Source organism: Triturus cristatus, chromosome 2_1 (assembly GCF_964204655.1).
Source record: "Triturus cristatus chromosome 2_1, aTriCri1.1, whole genome shotgun sequence".
Taxonomy (NCBI): domain Eukaryota; kingdom Metazoa; phylum Chordata; class Amphibia; order Caudata; family Salamandridae; genus Triturus; species Triturus cristatus.
In genome coordinates this window covers 1,133,790,608-1,133,812,668 of record NC_140581.1, presented here as the reverse complement: position 1 = coordinate 1,133,812,668, position 22,061 = coordinate 1,133,790,608, and the positions used below count along the sequence as shown (strand labels likewise).

General features: G+C 44.7%; 1 protein-coding gene across 10 annotated transcripts in view; it reads right to left on the bottom strand.

Moving 5' to 3' along the window:
* Window positions 1–22,061, bottom strand: part of WDFY3 (WD repeat and FYVE domain containing 3) — a 1,391,721-nt gene that overhangs the window by 571,837 nt on the left and 797,823 nt on the right. For 5 of the 10 annotated variants that reach the window (XM_085636566.1, XM_085636564.1, XM_085636565.1 and 2 more), the window contains 3 exons: window positions 18,265–18,364; window positions 16,264–16,413; window positions 15,986–16,146 (listed from right to left, as the gene is read on the bottom strand). In XM_085636566.1, coding sequence (XP_085492692.1) covers window positions 15,986–16,146; window positions 16,264–16,413; window positions 18,265–18,364 — 411 coding nt within the window. The remainder of the gene's footprint in view (window positions 1–15,985; window positions 16,147–16,263; window positions 16,414–18,264; window positions 18,365–22,061) is intronic. The other 5 variants (XM_085636568.1, XM_085636569.1, XM_085636570.1 and 2 more) reach the window with 2 other exon arrangements.

Sequence of the window (22,061 nt, the reverse complement as noted above, 5' to 3'; positions counted from 1 at the left end):
ACCAACTGCAAGGCAAGGCTGGCATAAGAAAAGAGGCACTTCCCAAAGGTGTTCAGGCTTTTGGATTCCCTATCTGATAGTGTGGTTGGGAGAATTCTTGGGCTGACCTTCGCTGTTGAAGCCTGCACCACCAGAGGAAGGGTGATGAGAGATGGGGTGGGTCTAACGGAGCAGGACACTGCAGATGGGCAATCATTCGGTGCACAGAAGCCCCTGAGCAAAACTTCTCCCAGGCCCCTGGGAGCAAGTTGGTAAAGGACTCATTAATGGGAAGCTTGCGTTGCTGCACCTCTCTCAAGCCATTCGTCTTAATCGCAATGACCAGCAGCAGGAGATTGAGAACCTTAGCTGCCCTGCGCATCACTGTGGAAAAAGAAAAAAGTGGCGCCAGGGAAAATAATTACCTTTTTGTCTGTGGAAACAGGGATAACCCCGAAGGTATGGAACAGGTTGGATGAAGGCACCCGTGGCAGCATTGCTCTGGATCTGGGTGGATCCAGAAGAGCCAGCTAGCATTGAGGGCAAACCCACCGATGGTAACCTACCAGGCTCACCTTTCAGCTCCGTGGGGCCCAAAGGTGCTCCAGAGGGAGTCAGAGGCCCAAAGATGGCATTAATGTCATAATACATTATTTGGATTGGGTGGGCGTCACCTGGCACAGGCATAGCACAGTGGGCCAAACGCTGCCTCTGCAGGTGGAGCGCGGGAGCAGGGCCTAGAAGCACGATGTCAAGAAGGTGAAGCTTAAGAGCACTTCAACTTCTTTGTTTGCTTTTTAGACTTACCTAACTTCGACAAGGATGACTTCGAGTGGGAAGACTACTGTTCACGGGAACGGCCCGACATCTTCCACAGGAGTGAGACAGGGACCTAATGCGGAACCTTCTTATGCTGCGCCGCCAGGATCCTAATCGACTGCTGGCGAATCATCTTTGAGTCCATCAACTCACACCGACCACAGGCAACAGGGTTAATCCAGTTGGGGATCGAATACAGACATCTGCCTGTGGCATTCCTCACAAGGCTTGAGCCTGACTATCTTTCCGGGGCCATGATGTCATAGCACTCTGGAAGCAAAGTTAAAAACTTTCGACAAAAAGTTAAAAAAGATTAGTCAAATAATGACTGAGGTAGCTCTCCAGATTTACGCTGTTGGTGAGGAACGAAAGGAACTGGTATCAGAGTGCCTCGATGGCACTGTATCATCACTTCCGACACAGATGACGCCGAGCCGAATGGCGCCACCGAACAGCACCCACAGGACCTGCTCAAGATTTTAGGGATCAAGTCTGACGCCTAGTAATTATTCTAAGGTGAGGAATCTACGGTTGGACATCTCTATTAGAAAAGAGTGACTGGGTAGCTACAGCTAGGAAGAAACTACATTGGCTTCCGTTACACACTAAATTTATTATTATTTTTTTTTTAATGAAATGCACAAACCTATTTACTCTAACACCCCTGCTTCTATGGCTCACTAATTTTCCTGGTACTGTCCTTCATGGTGTCTGCATTCTAATGGGCAGTAGGTTGTTCTAGAAATACCTATAGCTCAGTCTACTACTTCTGAGGACCAAAAACAGTGGAATGCTCTGCCTGTAAACCTTCGGAAACAATGGCCACCAACACCAGAGCAGATTCAGGCTTATGGAAGGGGTTGACTAGGGCATGAGAATAGAATGCTGACAGAAGCACAGTTTAAGGAGCTACAGGCACCTTTCGGCTAAATGGCACACCATAGATAGCCAGACACAGGTAGAACGTAGTCAAAAATAGCTTTGTAAAAGTCAACACCTCATCACCAGGAGATGACGAGGCCGGGAATGGAGCAGAAATTTAAACACAGAGTATGGAAAGAGGTCAGGAATTGATGTTGGACAGATGTGAACCAAGGTAGGGTTCGGCTCCGTAGACGACAACCAGGTGGAAGTTGGGGAATAAATCCACTGACCTAAGGTCCTGTCCTACAATCGGAAAAGATGTCAAGATGAAAACAAGTCCTACACATAGTAGGTCCCAAACTAGGAAGCAAGAACGCTTTCTCTGTAGATAGGTTATACACTGTCCGAGGAGGCGAAGACACTCAAAGTGGCATGCAGATGCACAGGAATGTCCTGTCCAGCCCTCAGACACCAAAAGCAAACCGTCCCAGAGGTGCACAAAGAGTCCAGACCCAATGGACAAAGGTCATATTAACTTACAGAAGCGCCCCGGGAATGGCAGGACTGTGGCAACTTAATCCCTTCTTCAACTGCACTGTCCTTAAATACTACAAAGCAAACACAAGGAGATGAAACAAGTCCCATAAAGCTTGTTTCTGGTCCAGGGAAGACCTGGCTTGGCAGTTTGGGCTGGACTGTTCCCATGAGGAACAGGGTCAAGACTGATTTGCATATGGCTCGGTCTGAACTGGGGTGGCTAAGTGAGCTAAAGAACAATAATGGATTCAACCCAGATCTGTGAAGGGGTGTCTGTATAGTTTCAGAGCTCCGTCCATCATCTCCGTGTGTTTGTCTTAAATACTACAAGACAGCCAAATACCGAAGAAATTTTGAAAGGAAGAGCAACTCTGGATTTGTGTTGACACGCACGGAAAAATATGGTGCCAGGTTCTGGCACAGGAGGAATATTTCAATATTTCAACTTTTTTGGATCCAGTGGTGGTTAATGAGGTGAGGATTCTGCAGACAGAAGTATAAACCATAAAAGATACATTACTGTTAGACCTGGCACCTTGGCGTAAGTCTCCCTTCCACATTTTTTCGTTGTGCCTCATGTTTTTGCTGGTGTTAGCTGCTCAGGGCACTGTGCCACTGCCGACCAGTGCCACAGTGCAAGTGCTCCCTATTTAAAATGTTATGTTGTTTGGATTCCATGATTGGTTCATTTGGTTTACTGTCAGCCCCTAGTAAAGTGCACCAGGAGTGCCAGGGCTTGTAAATACAAATGCTGCTGGTGGGCTTGCAGCACTGGTTGTGCCACCCACAGAAGCGGCCTAGTAAAATGTGTCTAGGGTCTGCCATTGCAGAACCTGCGTGCAGTCTGGTACTGTCATGCTGACTGGGTAAGTGCACCCACTTCCCAGTCCCTAAACCTTCCCTTAACTTCATATTAGTCACCCCTATGGTAGGCCCAAGGGCAGGGTGCATTGTACGTATAAGGTAGGACAAGCCCTGATGTGTGTGGCATGTCCTAATAGTGAATTACTGCCATTTTCGTTTTTCACTATTGTAAGGCTACCTGTTCTCCATAGGCCAGAATGGGCTGTCAGAATTGTTACATTCTATGATCCTAACAGACCCAGGGAACATGGTAGAAATTCGAGTTTAGTATGCCTGAACTCAGAATAATAAAATACATCTTTTAGTAAAGTTTATTTTAATATTCTGTGTTTGCAAATACCACTTTTAGAAAGTTGGTATTTGCTTGCCTGACCATTTCAGCCCGCCTCTGCTATGATGTGTATCTGCCTGTCTGGTTGTGTGAGTGACAGGGCTGGGGAAACCCAGAGGGGCAGGGCTAGGTAGCCTGGTGGTGAATAGGAAGATTGGCAGTCAGATGGGTGGGAGGAGTACACCTGGGCTCTGAATAGGGTTGTGCTCTGCTACCACAATGCTGGCGCCGCCTCCTGCGGAGCGGCTGATGTCTCTGCCCTGCACCCTGAATAGAAAGGCCGAGTCATGTCAACAGAGTGCTCAAGAACTGGTTTGGACTGGGCAAAGGCCCCTCTACCCCAGAGGAACAAAGGAATTAGGGGTATAAGTATTGGGACCCTGCTCCCAAGAAATTAGATCAGATCCTGCTGAAACAAGAAGAACCTCTGCCAGAAGAGAAGGAACTGGAAAAGCTGTAGGAGGAGTAACTGTCCCTGACCTGGGGGATTGGCCTGCAGTGGTTGCCTTGCTACTGAAGGAGAGGAGAAAAGACTACAAAGACTTTTATTTCAACTTGTGCTTAAAGATCTCCAAGGGCTTGAACTGAGCTTGCCCCCTGAACGAAGTCCCAGGACCAGTGGACTTCATCCCCAGCTCCCCAAAGTCTTTTGGAAGTGCCTGCTGCTGTTGTTGGGCCTTCTGAGGGACTGCGTGTCGCAAGGAGCTGGAAGCGCGACGCAAGGGAGAGAAGCGTATCGCCGTCGGAGCTGTTGCCGTCGCATCTCGCAGAGAGGGTCGCCGCTGCAGCATCGCATCGAGCGGAAGCGTCTCGCATCGTCCGGAAGTGTCTCGCATCCACGGAGAAGCGTGCCGCCGTCGGAGCCGCGGTTGCCGCACCTCGCAGAAGGGGTGTCGCCGCTGCAGCATCGCATCGAGTGGAAGCGTCTCGCAACGTCGGAGAAGAGTGCCCCTGCCAAAGCCGCTGTCGTCGCATCTCGTCAAAGGTGACGCCGCTGTAGCTGACGCATCGAATTGGGCCTTCTCGCAACATCGGAGAAGCGTCACGCATCTGGAAGATCCCGTCTTTATTTCTTTTGCACCAAGAACTTCAACGCATCTGCATCGTTGCAACACTTTCGTTGCCCTGCGTGTCGCATCGGAGGTACATTGACTTAAAGTGTCGCATTTAAGAACTTAAGAGAAACTAAGCAACTTTTTACCAACTAAGCAACCGTATTGTGTATTTTTAATCGTTTAATGGTCTTGTGATAATCCTATATAAAGAATCCTTATTTTTAATATACCTACCTGTGTGGTGTCCATTTGTAGTGTTGTCACTTGGTTACTGGATGTGTTCACAAATGCTTAACCTATAACGCTCTGAGATAAGCCTTGTCTGCTCGCGCCAAGCTACCTAGAGGGTGAGCAGGGGTTATTTTAGGAGTGTAACCCCTTACCCTGACTAGAGGAAAGGTTCCCTGCTTGTCACAAGTACCTACCTGTGCCAACCAGAGAACCCGGATTCTAACAATTACTTAGAAAAGCCACTGCATTGATGGGTTTTCAATGATGCTAGGCAAACAAATGAGGTAGGAAAAGCCTTTGGTGTGTTCAATGTTGTACATAATGGCCATTCTTATGCCTGGAAGTGTGTAATGCACGATCAGCTGTTAAATGCAGGTTAGCAGAAAAAGAAGGCAATCCAATGATTTGGTTAACATGGAAATGTGAAACAACCTTATAAAAACATTGAATATGTTTGTAATATTACCCCTTTGTCTGTATTTGTGCAAATGTGGTTCATGTATGGCTGGTGCCGGGCTCTTGCTAAGGAAGTGATGATAAGCAGAAAGACTAACTGACGCCAAATAAAGCACAGTCTCAGAGGGTGGAGTCACAAGTACTTCAGCTTTAGTAAATAATGTGATACAGCCTGAAATGTAGCTTATAATGGGTCAATTATAGGTGTAATGCAATGGTGTGCAATGTGCTTCAAATTTGCATCATAGCATGCACTTGTTTGTGGACACTGTGCCCTCTGTAAAGCGGTCATAGTGTATGAGGATAGAATAGGGTATCTCTGACTTCAGGTGCATGTTGCCAAATTGATATATGGCGTTGCATGTTGCCAAATTGATTTACGAAGAAATTTAGTGTTCTTTCCCTTCATTTGTGCTGAAAAAGCTGCAATAGGGACAGAGCTTTTTACACATTTATACCACAATTTACATGAGATGGGAATAACCATGTTTCTTGAGTTCTTGCGGATGCCACTAAAATCATCATTAGCTCCAAGCACATTTCCCAGACTAGATAAGGTTGAAAGAGCAATCAAGGGAAAGTAAGCATCAATATCCGTGGCCAATCTATTAAAAGAAAATTAATGATTAGGGTTGTGGGTACCTGAATGAGAGGCTTTAGCGGTTTCCATTTGCAGCAAACCGATCTACATGTCTTACATACTCACAACTAATTATTCTCCTGCCCTCTTCACTTCTCCTCAACCCCACCACAGCCCACCTGTCCTAAATTCTCTAGTATTTTTTATCAACAATCAAATGTTCTATGCATATTCTGAACCCTGTTAATTGTACAATGCATATACTATTATTGACCTCCAGTCAGTTTGGATTATGGGAGCATCCATGCTCAGTTATGAATTTGAATATTACCCAGGACTGAATATATTTTTGCTTTGTAAGACTTATTTGTCCCTATGAACATATAAGATCAAATAAAAAACAAAATCAATTTAGATATATGTGCAGCAATCCACATTCGTGGAAGTCTGTAGAATGTTGTCTTGTATTTCCCACTGATGATGCCTGCAAATTCTGTCATCAAGATCACGCTCTACACTTGATATGTGCTATGAAATAAGATACTGAGCCTCTGTAGAGTTCAAGACCATATTTTCTGTCACATCCATGACAATAGGAAAGAGCACGCCCTTCCTTGTTTCTGGATGGAGTATATGGTTGTACCTTTATTTGAAATGAGAACCATTCTGCAAGTGAGTTGCGTTTGGAAAGCTGTTAGCGCTAAGCTCACTACTTTCAAACCACCACAGTTGTATGCAAATGTACCTCCATCAAGGCCATCTTCCCTGTTCAGAATTCATTCATATGAGTGCTCCACCTAATCTATGACGTGTACATAGTAATGGTCATCTACAGCAGAGGGCATTTGAAGGATGTGCCCCAGTAGAGATTCTTTGAGTTTCAAAACTGCAATGTATCCTTAACTTTGGCGGTTACCAGCGTTAGATCTTCACAGGACCAATCACCTGTGACCAATGCGCTGTGGTTCTCTCCTGTAAAGGCTCAATATGGTATCTGAAGTTTATGACGTGCAATGCACAAGATCATCATCTTTAACAACTGCATGATTTATGCATTTTCAAGACAATATGATGTCTGGTAAAGAGGAATTACCTCAAGAAATACCTGCACACATTCTTGAGTGAGATAGGTCTTCGCCTCCAGCAAACTCTGAATGATAGCAGCATTATTGTGATTTAAAATTAAATCTTCTTGGTGCATTAGCCGATCAATATTGCTTGAGAATACTTATGCATCCTTGAATTTCATGGCCCTCATTAAGCTATGCTTTTGTCATAGCAGAATGACTTCCTGTAGAACTGCCATCATTAAATGTAGTGTGCCTGCTTAGCAATTTAATTTCTAACGGTGTAAGATAGGCCTCAAGGTCTTACTTCTTGGGACTGAGAAAATACACCGTGTACACACCCTTTGAGGCAATCTCCTCCATGAGTTGCGGTAAATGATCTAGTCTGATAATCATCCTCAACACATCATTACCACCCTGTTACTAAAAGACCACTAAGCGTAGGTCAATGTCTTAAGCAAATAATTAAAATATATACTTTTTAAAATCATTTTCTAAAGGATGCTGGATAGTGGCAAAGCTGAAGGTCATGGGGAAATTATTCTATTTGTTGTCATTTTGTGTGAGTAGCTTCTTCCCACGTTCAAGATCTTGTAACCCCCTTTTGAGCCAGAATCACTTTGTCTCTGAAAAACAGATCTTTTGCTGTTTGATATATCTGCAGAATGTTTGTCAGATATTCTAGTCCAAATCCATGTATATCATAATGTGTCACTGTGAGTGATTTGTATTGGATTTTGATGTGGTGTTGGGGGGAAATGTCCATTACTGCCTTAACTGTGATGTTCTGTATAACTTGTAATGTTGCTACTACTGGCTTTGGATGCACCAAAGAAGAGGGTGTTAAAGTGATCGACTTTAGAGCCCACTGTTGCCCTACATTGTTTACCATGTTTCTCCTCTTGGAGCAGCCTGCAGCATCTATAAAGATGGAAATGGTAACTGGTAGATGAGATAACTGCATCAATTGAAGAATACTCTGACATTCTGTTTTCTACCATTACCCCTAAAGATTTAACCTTGTCCTTGAGAGGCCTTATAGTAAATTTCACATCTCATAGATAGGAAAAGGCCTTCCGTCAGATTTCTTTCAACTTCATGAGTAGATCAAGCTGGAGTCCACTAATTACGGAGTAAGACTGAAAACTATGGTGACTTTTTCATTGCAGTCATTTTCTCAATTTGATAAACTGAACACCACCTGGGTGTCTTCGGCATAGACATTGAACATTCTGGGGGGAAAAGCAGATTATTTAAGGTTTGACAGATGTTGAACGGTAGTGAAGCTATTTAAGATTATAAGGGATGTTTACATGGTGGATTAAGCAGTGGCTGCAGCCAACACCCACCTGTCTTTGGAATTTCCTCCCACCGGTGAGGGCCAATCTCAACCTACCTAAGCCAGATGTTGTGTGACAACAGAGCAAATACTGGGTCACTGGTGAGCAGTGGTGAATCCTCTACTCTGAGATCTTCTGTTAAGGGAGCAAGTGTTGCATGAAATCTATCTTGTTGGAAACTTTGCTGTGGAGGCTGTGACATGAGCATCTGTCTGGTGGCACTGCTAGGGACACCTCTGGCCAGAGACTGCGCGCCTCCCTTCTTATCTATAAAACATACTGCTGCAGAGGCTCCACGTCGGTTCCTTTTTGATTTTCTCAAACTTATCAATCTTCGGTTCAAACAAGTGTTTGTCATCAAAAGCAAAATCGGCAAATGCATTTGGACATCTTCCAAGAAACCTGAAAGTGTGAGCCAAGTATGGCATGCAATAGAAGTCTGGTGTTGCACCAACGGCAGGCCAGGTCTGCTTTGTCAAAAGCTTTTCAAATTGCACTATTAGAAACTACATTGTAATCCTGCACATCCTTCCTTGCTCTTTATCACTGATCACTTAGAAGAATCTGTGTAACGTCCTTCATTTCTTCTGTCATATCAACTACACAGGATCTGTGAATAAGCTATTTGGCAGCTCCTGCGCTAGATATTTCTCTGCAGAGTCTGCACTTCTTATTATTAAGAGATGGTAAATATGTCAGAGGTTTAAAGCAACATTTAACAGCTGCGTGAATTACTACAGAATCCGTTTTTGTGTGGTGACATATATATATATATATATATATATATATATATATATATATATATATATATAAAATAATTAATTATTTTCCTCTGATTGGACTAATGATGGTCTATCTGCCTTCCCTTGTGCACTGGGGATCTTCTATGCTGTCCTACTTAGGAACGGGACAGGTCATAAGCTCTAAAGCATTCGCTTCCTACAAAGTAAGCCATTTAGAAGCTGGAGTACTTCGCTGCTCTATAGGAGTGGAAATCAAAGATTCTAAAATGCAGCCTAAGATGAAGTAGATGTAAATCTTGCGCTATTCGATTTCCCCTCTAGAACAGGCTTTGGCCTTAAACTCCAAACAAGTATACTACAACTCAAGACTTTTGCTGTCAGGCTGAGAACCCTTTTCGACTCGAGACGAATCTTCATTTGAAGTTGAGCGTCTATCCAAGGTTCTTCTCAACTCAAGTGCAGAGAACTGGGCTTTTGTTGTGGTTAAACCCCCCCCCCCCCCCACACACACACACTTTTTGCCCCTTTTTTAGCTACTAGATGCTAAGTTTCGACTCTGACAGTGCACTGAGGCCTGCTAACCAGACCTCAGAAACAGTACTCCTTTCCTAAAACAAGGTGTTGTCTAATTGTGATACAATTGGCAAAGGACTTTAGCACTCCTGTTAGTCCCTAGTAAATGGTACTCTATGTACCTAGGGAAAGGCCCCTAAGGGCTGCAGCATATCTTATGCCACCCTAAAGGACCCACATACAAATCCCACACAGACACCATTGTTGCAGGCTGCATGACATGCGGCAAACCATAAGTGAAAACACGTCATGACACACTCCTGTGTGTCATGCCAAAGTCACTACATGTATCATATGTAAGTCACCCCTATAGCAGGCCTTTGAGCCCTAAGGCAGGGTGCATTATATTTTATGTAAGGGCATACCTGCACAAGCAGATATGACCATGTGATGTCTAGTTCAATTAATAGATATTGCAAGTGATTAGGGAAGCCATTTTAAAAGCATGTGCTGGACACTGGTGAGAACACGTTCCCCAGCTACATGATGGCTTCACTGAAAACAGGGATATTTATTATCAAACATCTCATAATAATGAACCCACACTGAGGCCAGTGTTGGATATTTTAATACATGCACATAGAGGGCACCTTAGAGGTGCCCCCTGAAAGCCTACCAGCCTCTGGCGTGCTGACTGACTGGTTCTTGTGGACCTGCCGCCAAAGACAAGTTTCTGACTCCCAAGGGTGAGGGCCTTTGCACTCAGGAGGTCAGAAATAAAGCCTGCTCGGGAAGAGGGTTTTCACAACCCCTCCCACAGGATGAACTGCTGATTAGCATTCCAAGGCAAGGGAGCTTCAGAGAAGCCACCGCCTTTGAAATACGAATCTGAATTCTCTCACAGGAGAGGAAGCCGTCCCGCTTTGTCCTGAGACCTTTAGTACCTGGACAGGCGGTAAATTTAGCTACACAAGAGGCGTGTTGCAATGCCAGGCTGGGCACACCTCTAGAGTGACCAATCTGACATGAACACAACTTTGGAAATTCCACCATATTGTGTGTGGTGAAATGAGGAATTCTGGGACAGGGTGATGCTCACTCCACAAAGGAAAGTGGTCATCTATGAAGTGTAGTGACCCCAGGGGTAAATAGCCCATTGGCTACTACCCCTCACTCCCCTTAACACCCCTAAATTGAGTTTTTAGGAGACTTCCTGATACCAGATCTTCAGATTTTCGACGGGCCAAAAGAAGAAGTATATGAAGAAGGCTGCTGAACCGAGGAGGGTGACTTACTTGGCGCCAACCCTGCCGCCCTGTCTGCAGTACCGACCCTCATGGAGCAACTTATTTGTCCTGCAACTATGTAGACCTCAATAAGTCAGGAGGCTTACCAGTGCTGTGGAGATTGCCAAAAATCTCCCTTGGAGTAGAGGAGCTACTCCCCTGCAGCCACTTGCACCAAAAGATTCAAGGTGCGGGGCACAGAGTTGGCGCTCCCCGGCTAACACGATGCAGCAGCTCCTAGGAAGAGGACCCTGTTCTCCTGAAGGTCAGATCTGTCCTCCCACTGAGTGAGAGGACACCAGGACCAACTGGAGCCGCAAAGGACCAACACCCGAGGTACTGGACCCCTTGAAGCAGCCAAGACCGACTTCCACGTCGAGGGACTTCAGGAATAGTGAGACCCACATTGTGAGTGGCCCAGCTGTCCTATTTGCCCCTCTGCAGCAGAAACCAAAACAAAGAGTGTGAGACAGCACCACCCGACGCCTCAAAGCACCCATGCACCCAAGCCAGAGTCTAAGGGAGGTGACGGTGCCAACGGGCACCTAGACCCATAAAAGCCAAGCCCATGCTTAAGTTTGCTAGACTGGACTTCCAGTTGCCGCCTGCAGACTCTTTCTGCAGGCCCTCTCCAACCATGAGTGACTCCAGCACAGAATCCAGACGCCAAAAGACACCACTCCACCTGAGCGCCGCAGCCCGAGAAGAGGACCAATGGGGTCCCTAAGTGCCCGAGGATTTTAAGGGTCCCTGTGTGGTTTCCCCCAGGCTGTTCCCCAGTTCCTGCTTGCAACCTCTTTGTAACTGGACTGTTCTCCCATTGAAGTGAATGGGACACCCTATGCAGTGACATCTTTGCACCCAGAGCCTTCCGAGGTGTCCTGTTGGTGTGGCCTTGAACCTTGCTCCATACTCACCTCAAGCCCAGAACAACAGCTGCGTAAGTCGCTGACAAATGCCATATTGCAATACATGTTTTTCCTCCACAGGATAACAGAGCGGTCCACAAAATGCACTAACTGTCCATTTCTGAAAACTGTCAAAATTCATATCTCGAAAAGTACGTACCCGATTCCCATGATCTTGGTATTTAAATTAATATAAAAAGTATGGTGTTAGATTTCTTTACTGAGCGGGTGTCTCATATGCTACTTTTGTGTGTGTAATAAGTGCTTAGGACAACCATTGATATGCCTCACTGCTCCCCCACACTACCACAAAAGAGAACATTGGGGTGCCATTTGTACTTCTATGATTCCTTTGGGGTTTGCCTGGACTCTCTACACAGTGCACCTCCTTTTGGTGCACTATATAGAGAGATAGATTCATACATCAAAGTTGACTTTGGCTGTGTCCTCTAGATTTCGATTCTTCAACAATCTTTTATATGTATTTTGAGGTCCATAGGGTCCAAATACTTAAAAGCCTTGAGGTTGATGGTGTTGCTGTGACTTTAAATTTTGCCTGATTCTGAGGAACCTCCTATTTCCTTTTAGAACTCTACTTCAGTCAACAGCAAAACCTTGCTGTAGAGAAACAGAAAATGTCCTTTGTCTTCCCTTGGAGCACAGGCTTTCACCTCAAGACCGAATGGAAAAAAGCCATCGAAAGTGGAGTCTGCATCACAATAAATTAAGGCGCTCAAGGTAAAGTGGGTATGACTCACTCAAGACAAGCCTTAACCAGAAACAAAGAATTTTTGAAAAACCACTTGAACTAAGCCGAGTCCTGCACTGAATAGCAGAAATACATGCATTGTAAGAATCTGCAATAGATGCATACAGGAAACTAAAAAAAATCTCTTAGAGAAAAATGAGACAACATTCATCTGATATAAACATGAACAGAGAGGAAGGAATAAAGGGGAGATCACACTGAAACACAACTGAGACAGCACTGTATCGGAAATAAAGATGCATTGTTTCAAAGTGGGCTTGACTGACAAACCTTTTTAAATGCTTAAGTTAAACTCATCCTAATTCTGCATATCAAGATATGAAATTTAGAATTGCCAGCACCTTTTTGCTCACTTAGATGGAAATAAACAGCTGTGAAAGCTGGCCTATAAACAACAAAAATCATTCTATGGTGCTGGCGACGTGATAACAGATCCCCAGGCTATAGTTAATGCATTCGCAGACCACTACAAAGTGGTGTACCAGAGCGGCTCAGACTTACCGGAGGAGGACTCGACGGCACTCCTACTCTTACAGCCGAAGAACGGCAAACATTGGACAGTGCCCTAACAAATGATGAACCAGCTCAGGCGATTAGGAACCTCCAGCAAGGGAAAGCCCTGGGTCCTAATGGAATACCCATTGAGCTGTACAAGCTTAAACCTGACAAACTGGCACCCCACCTTAAAAACATGTTAGTGGCGAGCAGAGATTGAGGCCAACTTCCACATGACCAAAGAATAGCAACGTTAGTCACCATACACAAGGAAGGGAAACCGAGAGATGAATGCTCATCCTATAGGCCCATCTCCCTTTTGAACGCAGAACCCAAAATCCTAGCTAATCTATTGGCAACCCAGCTAAACCAGGTTATTTGTAAATTGGCGCACCCCGATCAATCCGGCTTTATGCTCCATCGGAACACAGCCCTAAATCTACGTTGGTTGCACGGTGTACTGGGGCGACTGGTCACAATCCGTGAAGACGTGATCGTGGTATCACTGGACGCCACTATGGCGTTTGACACTATTGAATGGCCATATTTATTCGCTGTCCTCAAGAAGTTCGACTTCGGCCCCGGCTTTATTGGATGGGTTAAACTCCTCTACTCTGACCCACTGGCACAAGTAGTAGTTAATAACAAGATGTCGGCTGCATTCACTCTTAGTCGAGGGACTCGACAGGGCTGTCCACTCTCCCCCTTGCTCTTCGCCCTATCCCTTGAATCGTTAGCGGCCTGGATACGCAGAGACCCATCCATCAGGGGACTCAAATGGACGGAGGGGTGGGAGGACCGCATCTCCTTGTATGCCGACGACGTTCTCCTATATCTTGCTTCTCCCCAGAAATCGCTACGTACTGTCCTGGACATTTTCACAAACTTTGGGAAAAACTCTGGATATAAAATCAACTGGAGTAAGTCACTGTTCTACATTCTACAAGGTGACCCTCCCTCCCCACCTCGAGATTGCCCCATACAGGTAGCACTAGAGGGATGCAAGTATCTAGGCATTTTCATTACCTCCGACGCCAAACGTCAGTACGAGCGTAATCTCCTCCCCCCATTACAAAGATTAAAGCGAGACGTCGCGACTTGGAAGGCTATCACTGCTGGGAAGAGCAGCACTCTTTTAAATGATGTCCCTTCCGCACTTTCTATACGTCCTGCAGAATTTCCCAGACCCAGTACCGACTAGGTTCTTCAAGGAAATAGAGAGCATCCAGAGAGACCTCCGGTGGGACGGTAGACCCCGAATTGCACTGCACAAACTCACATTGGGGTGGTATAGGGCTCCCTGTTATCAGAAAGTACTATTGGGCAGCCCATTTGGCAGCGGTGAACCACTGTACCTACCGTCTCGGTGACGATCCTGGATACAGGATGGACAGATGGCTACTCCCCGGTGGGAATTTCAACAGAGCACTTGATTCCAGACCCCGCAGGTATTTATTAACGGGACCAGCAAATCATTCAGTCCAAGTCTGGCACATGGTTAACCGTAGCATAGGATGGGACCGAAAACTCACGCTGGCCACTCCGCTAGTGGACGCGGAACAACTGGGCACCCTGGGGGGGACCAAAGGGTTTGATAAGTGGGATCTCATTGGGTTGTCACGGATCAGAGACCTCTGGGAGGCAGGCAAGGTGGTATCGTTTTCCTTGCTTCAGCAAACACATCAATTAACCGGCACTGAATACTTCAGGTACACTCACTCCAATCTAACCTTCCAGAGGTGGTCCTCTCCCCCAGAATCCTCTGCACTGGAGGACAGACTGCTTGACGGCTACCTGACGGATAAAGTCATCTCCCTTACATATAAAATACTCATCAACAACACTCCAGATCCTCTTGTACCTTTACGGGAGCGATGGGAGAGGGACAGCTAGAGCTGGATGACGAAGAATGGCAGGAGGCAGCTGCCTCTCCACAGGAAGTCCCAATTCCATCCAAGCTACACCTCATTCAGCTAAAAATTCTACACAGAATCTATGTCTCTGGACCCTGATTGGTACAAATGGAGGGGGGCTGTGATGGGCTGTGCAGGTGGCTGTGTGGCCTAGAGGGCTCCTTTCTACACATTATATGGGAGTGTGAGTTGATTCAGGAATATTGGAGGAAGGTTTACGAGTGCATGAGCGAGGTATTGGCGATTGTGATTAGGCCTGAAGCCAAGAGGTGTCTCTTGAATATGTGGGAACCCACAGACCTTAACATTAAGGACAAATTATGGGAAACTTTGGGTCAAATGGTAGCAAAAAGGAACATCGCACGACTGTGGGGGGCTGCAGAACTGCCTACGCTTGCAGCCTGGAAGGGAAAAAAACTGTATGTTGCATGTGGGTGCCCCCAGAAATGGATCACTATATGGGGCAGATGGAATGTGTATCGTGTATGTGATCCCCCTGTCCTTCCTTCCCAAGACGATCCAAATTCACCGCAATTATAATAACTATCATGTTTCACTGCATTTGGAGTGCTATACTATGTAACTGTCAAGTCTCCATAATTGTTCTACTGAATCTAAGCGTCTATGTAAGGTTGTGCCCAGAAGGTTTAATAAAAAGAATAAAAAAAAATAAAAAAACATCATTCTATGGTGAGGGTAATGAAATCAGGATTTTAAATGGAGAAACAAATATTGTTAAGGACTGCAAGGGACAGATATGTAATTTTCACTACTTACAACTGAAAAGTTGGGAGTACTTGGGAGTATAGTTTTCTCCAGAAAATTCAATCAAATTTGAGAGCACCTGTTACCATATAGTAAAGGAGAGAGGAAATGTCTGCAAGAAATCAAGCCTTGTGCTCAGGTAACATGCTACCAGCCTGCTAAGTAAACCAGCATTAAGGAATTGTAAACTCTGGTTCTGTGTTATCAGTGGTAAACACAACCATTTCAGGAGGAACAATGGGGGATGCTGCTTATTTTCATAGAACTGTAGCTGCTGAGATAAGTGGACTTAGTACTGTTTATGGGGAGACCGTGCTGACTTGAAGAAAACTTAATTATATGGGTAAACACTATGTGACATGACAGTGAAGATTTCAGTAATTTGGAAACAGTCAACAGTGCACAGAAGCAATTCCAGCCATGAATAAAAAGTTCAGAAATTCTGGTACATAGTTAAAGCTGCAATTTACCTGAGATATTATTCTGACAATGAAATCAACCACAAGTTTGGATTCCTTGTTGAACAAGCCTTGCCAAAGTTTATCCACAATACGTTGCGTCAAATAGATCACATTGGTTACCAGCACTTGGTAACTTCCCCCACTTGTTATCGGCAGAGTTGCTTCTTCACCTACATAAAAAATAAACAAAGCCCATGTTTGTCCTTCAGTTTTTTGTTTTACTCATTTTTTTGTCGAATTAAAAATACTCAGAATGTCATGTCAAAAATAAATCCAGAGTCTGCTACCTGGCAGTATTCCCACTTGGCTTTTGCACACCGATTTATGTTTTTTTGCTTGGGCGGAGCAGCTTGGGGGGCGAGGCCCTGATTCAGAGTTCCTGCAGCTGACCCCAGGGAACCAAAACCTTACCCAAGGGGACAGCTTCTCATTTTCTGCTGCAAGAAAATAAACCAGTAAGCAGCGTCACTTCGGATGCACAAGGTATTTCTCCCAAGAGGGTGTAGAACATTTGAAATAGAGAAGCATCTTTTGACTTTTGCAAAAGCGGAATATTCCGCAGAATTTTGCTCCGATCACTTGATAATGGTTCAAGAGTACCAGTGGGAGGAACATGCAGGGGCTGGAACATCCGTGCATGATGAAAATGGTTTGAGGGAAGAGTTTCAAACAGTAGGCACACAGGCAACGTGGACACCATACTTTGCTTGCAAACTCCCTCGTTTCATGTTTCCCTTTGCAGCATCCGAAGACTGAAAGTATGGATACATACTTACAGATTAACTGAGGTACCGCATCCCATGTGTATTATTGTGTCACCAAAGGGCAGCACAGAGTTTTAGCATCATGGGAGCGCTGATGAAATTAAACAAATTTCAAGCTGCATCTTTCCTTATTCCCACGGATGAAATCATGCAATGCAATGTCAAATATTGGGGATCATGCAGAGAGTCTTCTTTAAAACCAACCTAAAAACCATTTGAGCAGGTATTTATTTACCCACTCAAAGCCCCTTGCGGCACGCCTGTGCAAAAATAAAATCTCTGCTATTATGCCCTTGAGCACTTGTGCCCAAGCCAAATTAAGTGCAGAAGAACCGAAGCACCAGGAAGCACTACTTTAGGAAATTTAGAGTAGGAGATGGTTGCCTCAAGAAATGGTCAAGCTTGTGGCCCATCAAACGTAACAGTTCATAAAGGTTCTTGAAAAATCAAGACTGAAAGTCATATTGAGTTGATCACAATTGTAATGATACACAAGGGAATGTACATTGCCATTTGAAAAACACGGTGGTAAGATTTTGCCTCTTCCAACCAGATTCACAAGTTATGTTAAGAAAATTGGGCTCACCGACATTATCAATGGATATTTGTTGACAACAGCTATTTACCAAATGTGCTTCCTAAAAAAGCTATTAAGAGTGATAGTGATGACCTTTTTGTCCACTTATCACCAATAACATGGGGAGGACTGAGTAAATAAATCCATGAGCTCTCAACATTATCATGACACTGAAGAGTTAGGAATTACTGGGAATGTTAACATGCAAACACCGACGTTAGTTCTCTGAATTCAATGAAATCAATTCTTGGGGCTATTTACATCATGCAAAAATAAAAAGGAAGGTAAAGATACAGGTATGTGAGTACACTTGCATCCAAAAGTAACTTTGTAAATACACAAAATCCAGTACTTGAGACAAAACTCTAGAGAATACAAAAAGGACAGTAAATATCAATCTAAACACAAAACAGCCATTCCCTTTACCAGCATACATTTGTCTGCGTCTTGGTGGCACGGTGTAATATTTAATTTTTGTTGTTCCACCAACTCTGAAAGGTGTCCATTACTATAACTCATTCCTCCTTAGAGAAACAGAATTGTCTGGCCTCCCTGCTTCACAGATGCCATCTATCAAATATGTTTGCATCGCTCCCTAAACTTCTTATGTTACGCCTGATCCCTCTAACAGGGTTTCAAACATATAATTGATTTACATTTAAGATGTCACTATCTCTGATCTTGTTCAATACTTCTGCCATGACAGTTCAGCCAGCCCCACTCCATTCATGGTGTCTACCCAATTACAACCTGATAAATACTCCCTCTCCCGCTCCTGGCCTTTAGGCCATGAAGATTACAGCACACAAAGCGTCTGTATGTCATCAATGTATAGCACATAGAGGGAAGCCTGCTTCATTGTCATTACATATAGGAGCATGACTAGGGATATTCCACTGTATACCCAACCATACACATAGGCAGATCATATGAAAATTAATAGTCACCTAGTAGAACATCTGCTGCAAGAAGATGGCTCATAACGTTGTCCAATATGTAGGTCTGGAATTCTTTTTGCTGGCTCCTTGTAGATCTATCTGGGGAAGCCTGCAAAACAGTTAAGTCACAAAGTTCACAGAAAGTCCACTGGAAGAAATACTGTAAAGTATTACAGCTGTAAAGAAATACTTACAGATAAAGCTACACAAATGGCATGCAAATCAGATCACTGTGTGGGTTTAGAATGCATTACAAATTGGACTGAAGTTAAAATCTCATCACTTGTATATAAACAAAGCTATAATTTGGAACAATAAAGTAGGACAATTTACAAGATGAACAGCATAAAATGACTGTATACGAGTATGCTGGGAGAGCAGGGGAAAGTGGTAGGCACTAAGGTTCTACTGTATGCCACAGATGCATTGTGAGTTACTGCCAACTCTTTTTAAATACACACACTTTGGCAAAGCCAATAGGTCTCCCCTTTAACAGGTGAGTGCCAATGTATTGGCTTGCCCAATGCTTTTTATGTTACATTTCTAAAATGGATATCGGCCATCTTAGATCAGTAAAATAAAAAAATAGAGAAAGGCAAAATAGGTGCAAAATACAAGCATGATGAAGTGCATGGCAGCAAGCATGGCTACTGTGGCCATTGGGTGATGGTCAAATTCCAAGATGGTATGCATGGTTGTACCTCAACACACATATACATGATGCATGAGACTTGGAGTGAGGAAACCATTTTTGCTTTTTTTGCTTTACTGTTCTAACATGGCTGCCATGGTAAGAAGGTAAAATTAAAAATATATATTAAATCATGTGCTTAATACATTCCAGGCCGTCCTATTAGGAACAAAAACAAAAATCTAAAAAGGGTGCTAAGCAAACATGTGGAAGCACTGTAATACAACGGAGCTGGGTGGAGAGCTGGAACTTTGGGTTTCAGGTTTGAGCATCTTAAAATTGTCCTTTTTTGAGGCAGACGTTGAGAGGGCGAAGGTTGAAAATCCTCAGTTCTTCTCCAGCACCAGAAAAAAAAAAAGAGTAGCAATCAGTCCCTATTTCTGATGTCGGCACCCTCTCAATGTCTCCCTTGTCCAAAAGAGCTTGAACTTCCCTTTGTTCAATGGACAGGTGATCCTTCGAAGTCGCAGTGGTGTAAGTGGCATATGAGCACGGGTGGACAGGATAGGTAGGGCTTATCCATGCTGGACACTTTGAAGAACCCATATGTCCGATGTGATGCTTTGCCACCTGTGGAGGTAATAACTTACCCTGCCTTCAACAGGGTGACAATGTGGCAATGAGAACAAGCTAAAGAGGTTTGGGATTGGCAACAGGAGAGGTGGGGTACTGGGTAGTGCGTTTCCCCTTGAGTGGAGGTGGGCCTTGGAGTTTCCTCTGCTGGATGCCCCTACCAAAGCGTCGAAAAGGTTGTTACTGTTGAGGATACTGCTGCATGGGCATAGAAAGGCCAGAGGAGCACGCTGTGGCTTTGCTTTCCCTGAAGCTCCCCAGGGACAATCAACTGTGTTCCTGAAAAGATGGGCGTCATCAAATGGCATTTACATAAGTGACATCCAGACATCACTGTAGAAGCTTGTGGATCTCATCCAGACATTGCAGTGAAACACCACGCTGGTAGCGATTGCTCTACCCAAACAATCAGGGGTGTCCAGCCACCATCTGATAAAGTACTTCACAACGTCTTTCCCATCTTGTATGGTCTGAGCCAATTTGGTGCAAACCTCATCAGGGACGGCGGGTAAGATTTCCTTCACCATGTCCCATAACGTACAACAGTAATGCCCTAAGAAGCGTTTGGAGATCACTGATATAAGGACTAGCCTGACAGATAAGAACATTCTTTTCCCAAAGGCCTCCATGCATTTGAACTCTATCTGGGGGAGCAGTAAGGAAGGAGGTTGAGTTCAACCTGTTCGTAGAAGCGTGCACCACAAGACTCTCGAAAGTAAGATGCTGGAGGAGGAAAGATGGTATCCCCAGAGCAGGTTTGTGCTGCCTGGCAATTTCAAAAACAAAGAGCTGGTTACACAAACACATATATATTGAATTTTCAAATGAGCATCACACCCGTTCTTCTTCGGTGAATCGGGGCTGACTACCTAGTCATGCCCACCCATACGTGTTCTTAGATTTTTAACTTGAAATCAACCCATCCAAAACAAGTCGGGAACCCATCATTCTATAGTCACTGAGAAGGACTAAAATAGTCTAAAAAAGTGTGAGGTGGGTCAGAAGTGTGAGTTACTTACCTTCGGTAACGATGTATCTGGTAGAGACGTTGTCTAGCCGCAGATTCCTTAACTTAGAATATCCCCAGGCGTCAGACTGGATCCGGAAAACTCTTTTGCAGCAGCACCTCTGCATGCCGGGGACGGCACCACACGACCCCACCCGGACGTCGTCCATGTACGTGACATCAGCGAGGCCATATAAGTCCCTCCCAGCGCGCTGACGTCAGTTTTCTTCGGAGAAGCTTTTCCGCGACAACGCGGAGCCACCAATAAAAAACTGAAAGTATGGGAACAGTGTGCGTTGGATGAAAATCCATAAATAATTAAGGCGGATGGTGCAATACACCATCGTAAAAGACAGAATTAGACACTGCCTACATACAAGTGAAAAAGCTGTGAGAAAGAACCTCGCAAGCTAAGCAAAGACCCTTCCCAAGTGCAACAAGGGAAGAATATCTCAACAGACAGAAATAGACTGTTACTATCATGCAGAACAACAGACAAGATTAAACTGTCAGTACCATGTAGAACTGTGCCGTCCAGCAGAACAGAGCACAGAGAGAACAACAGCCCACCGCAGGAAGGTATGAAAAGTCTGGCACTGCCCCTATAGTAATGGAGGTCTGAAACAGAGGTGAACAGATCCCCAAGAAGACTACTGTAGAGGAGACCAGAACCCTGAGCCAATAGAGAAGGTGAGAAGGCAGCAGGAGGGAATAAGAAATGAAGAGGAATCTCCTGGTGAAGGTCAATCAAAAAGGCATCATTTTACAGGTAATAAACCCCTGAGAGGGAGACAACTGTATTATGGTAACAGAAATCCCTGAGAGGGAGTGAAGCTGTATTATGGCAAATCTCAAAGAAACGCAACAATGTGAGCACCCATGAGAGAAAAAAAACAATGCCAACTGTAAAAGGGGGGCCAACGGAGAACCCCACTTGGCAAGGTCCTTGCAGAACAGGGAGGCTGGGTGTGAATCTGCAGCTAGTCAACGTCTCTACCAGAGGTAAGTAACTCGTACATCTGATAGAGACATCTAGCCGCAGATTCCTTAACTTAGAATACATTCCACAGCCATACCCCAAAGGGAAACTGGGTCTGCGACAGGACAACAGAAAGCGGCAAACATTTGAGCTGGCAACAGAGGGACGGACGATGGGGAAGGCTGTGGCAGAACAGCCAGATAGCAATCCACATAGCTCGAAAGAGCAAAAGATAACTGGATACAAGACATCCCAAAAAATGCCATAATGGTGCTACACCATACCTATATTAGCATGAGAGGTAGAAAGAGCACCAGCCATATATCAGAACAAAAGAAAGAGAGGAAGAAGGACCACTCTCAGCGTAATGGCGCACTATGTGAACACCGACCAAAGGTTGAGAAGAAACATGAAGAGATGTAACCAGAGCTTACCAGGCTAACCCACAGAAGGAAGGCCGGAGAGGCTACAGCCAAGAACAAAAGGCCAAGAGATAGAATTAGCAATGTTCTAGGAATTGTAGGCGGAGACAAGAAACATGGCAAGCACACACCCAG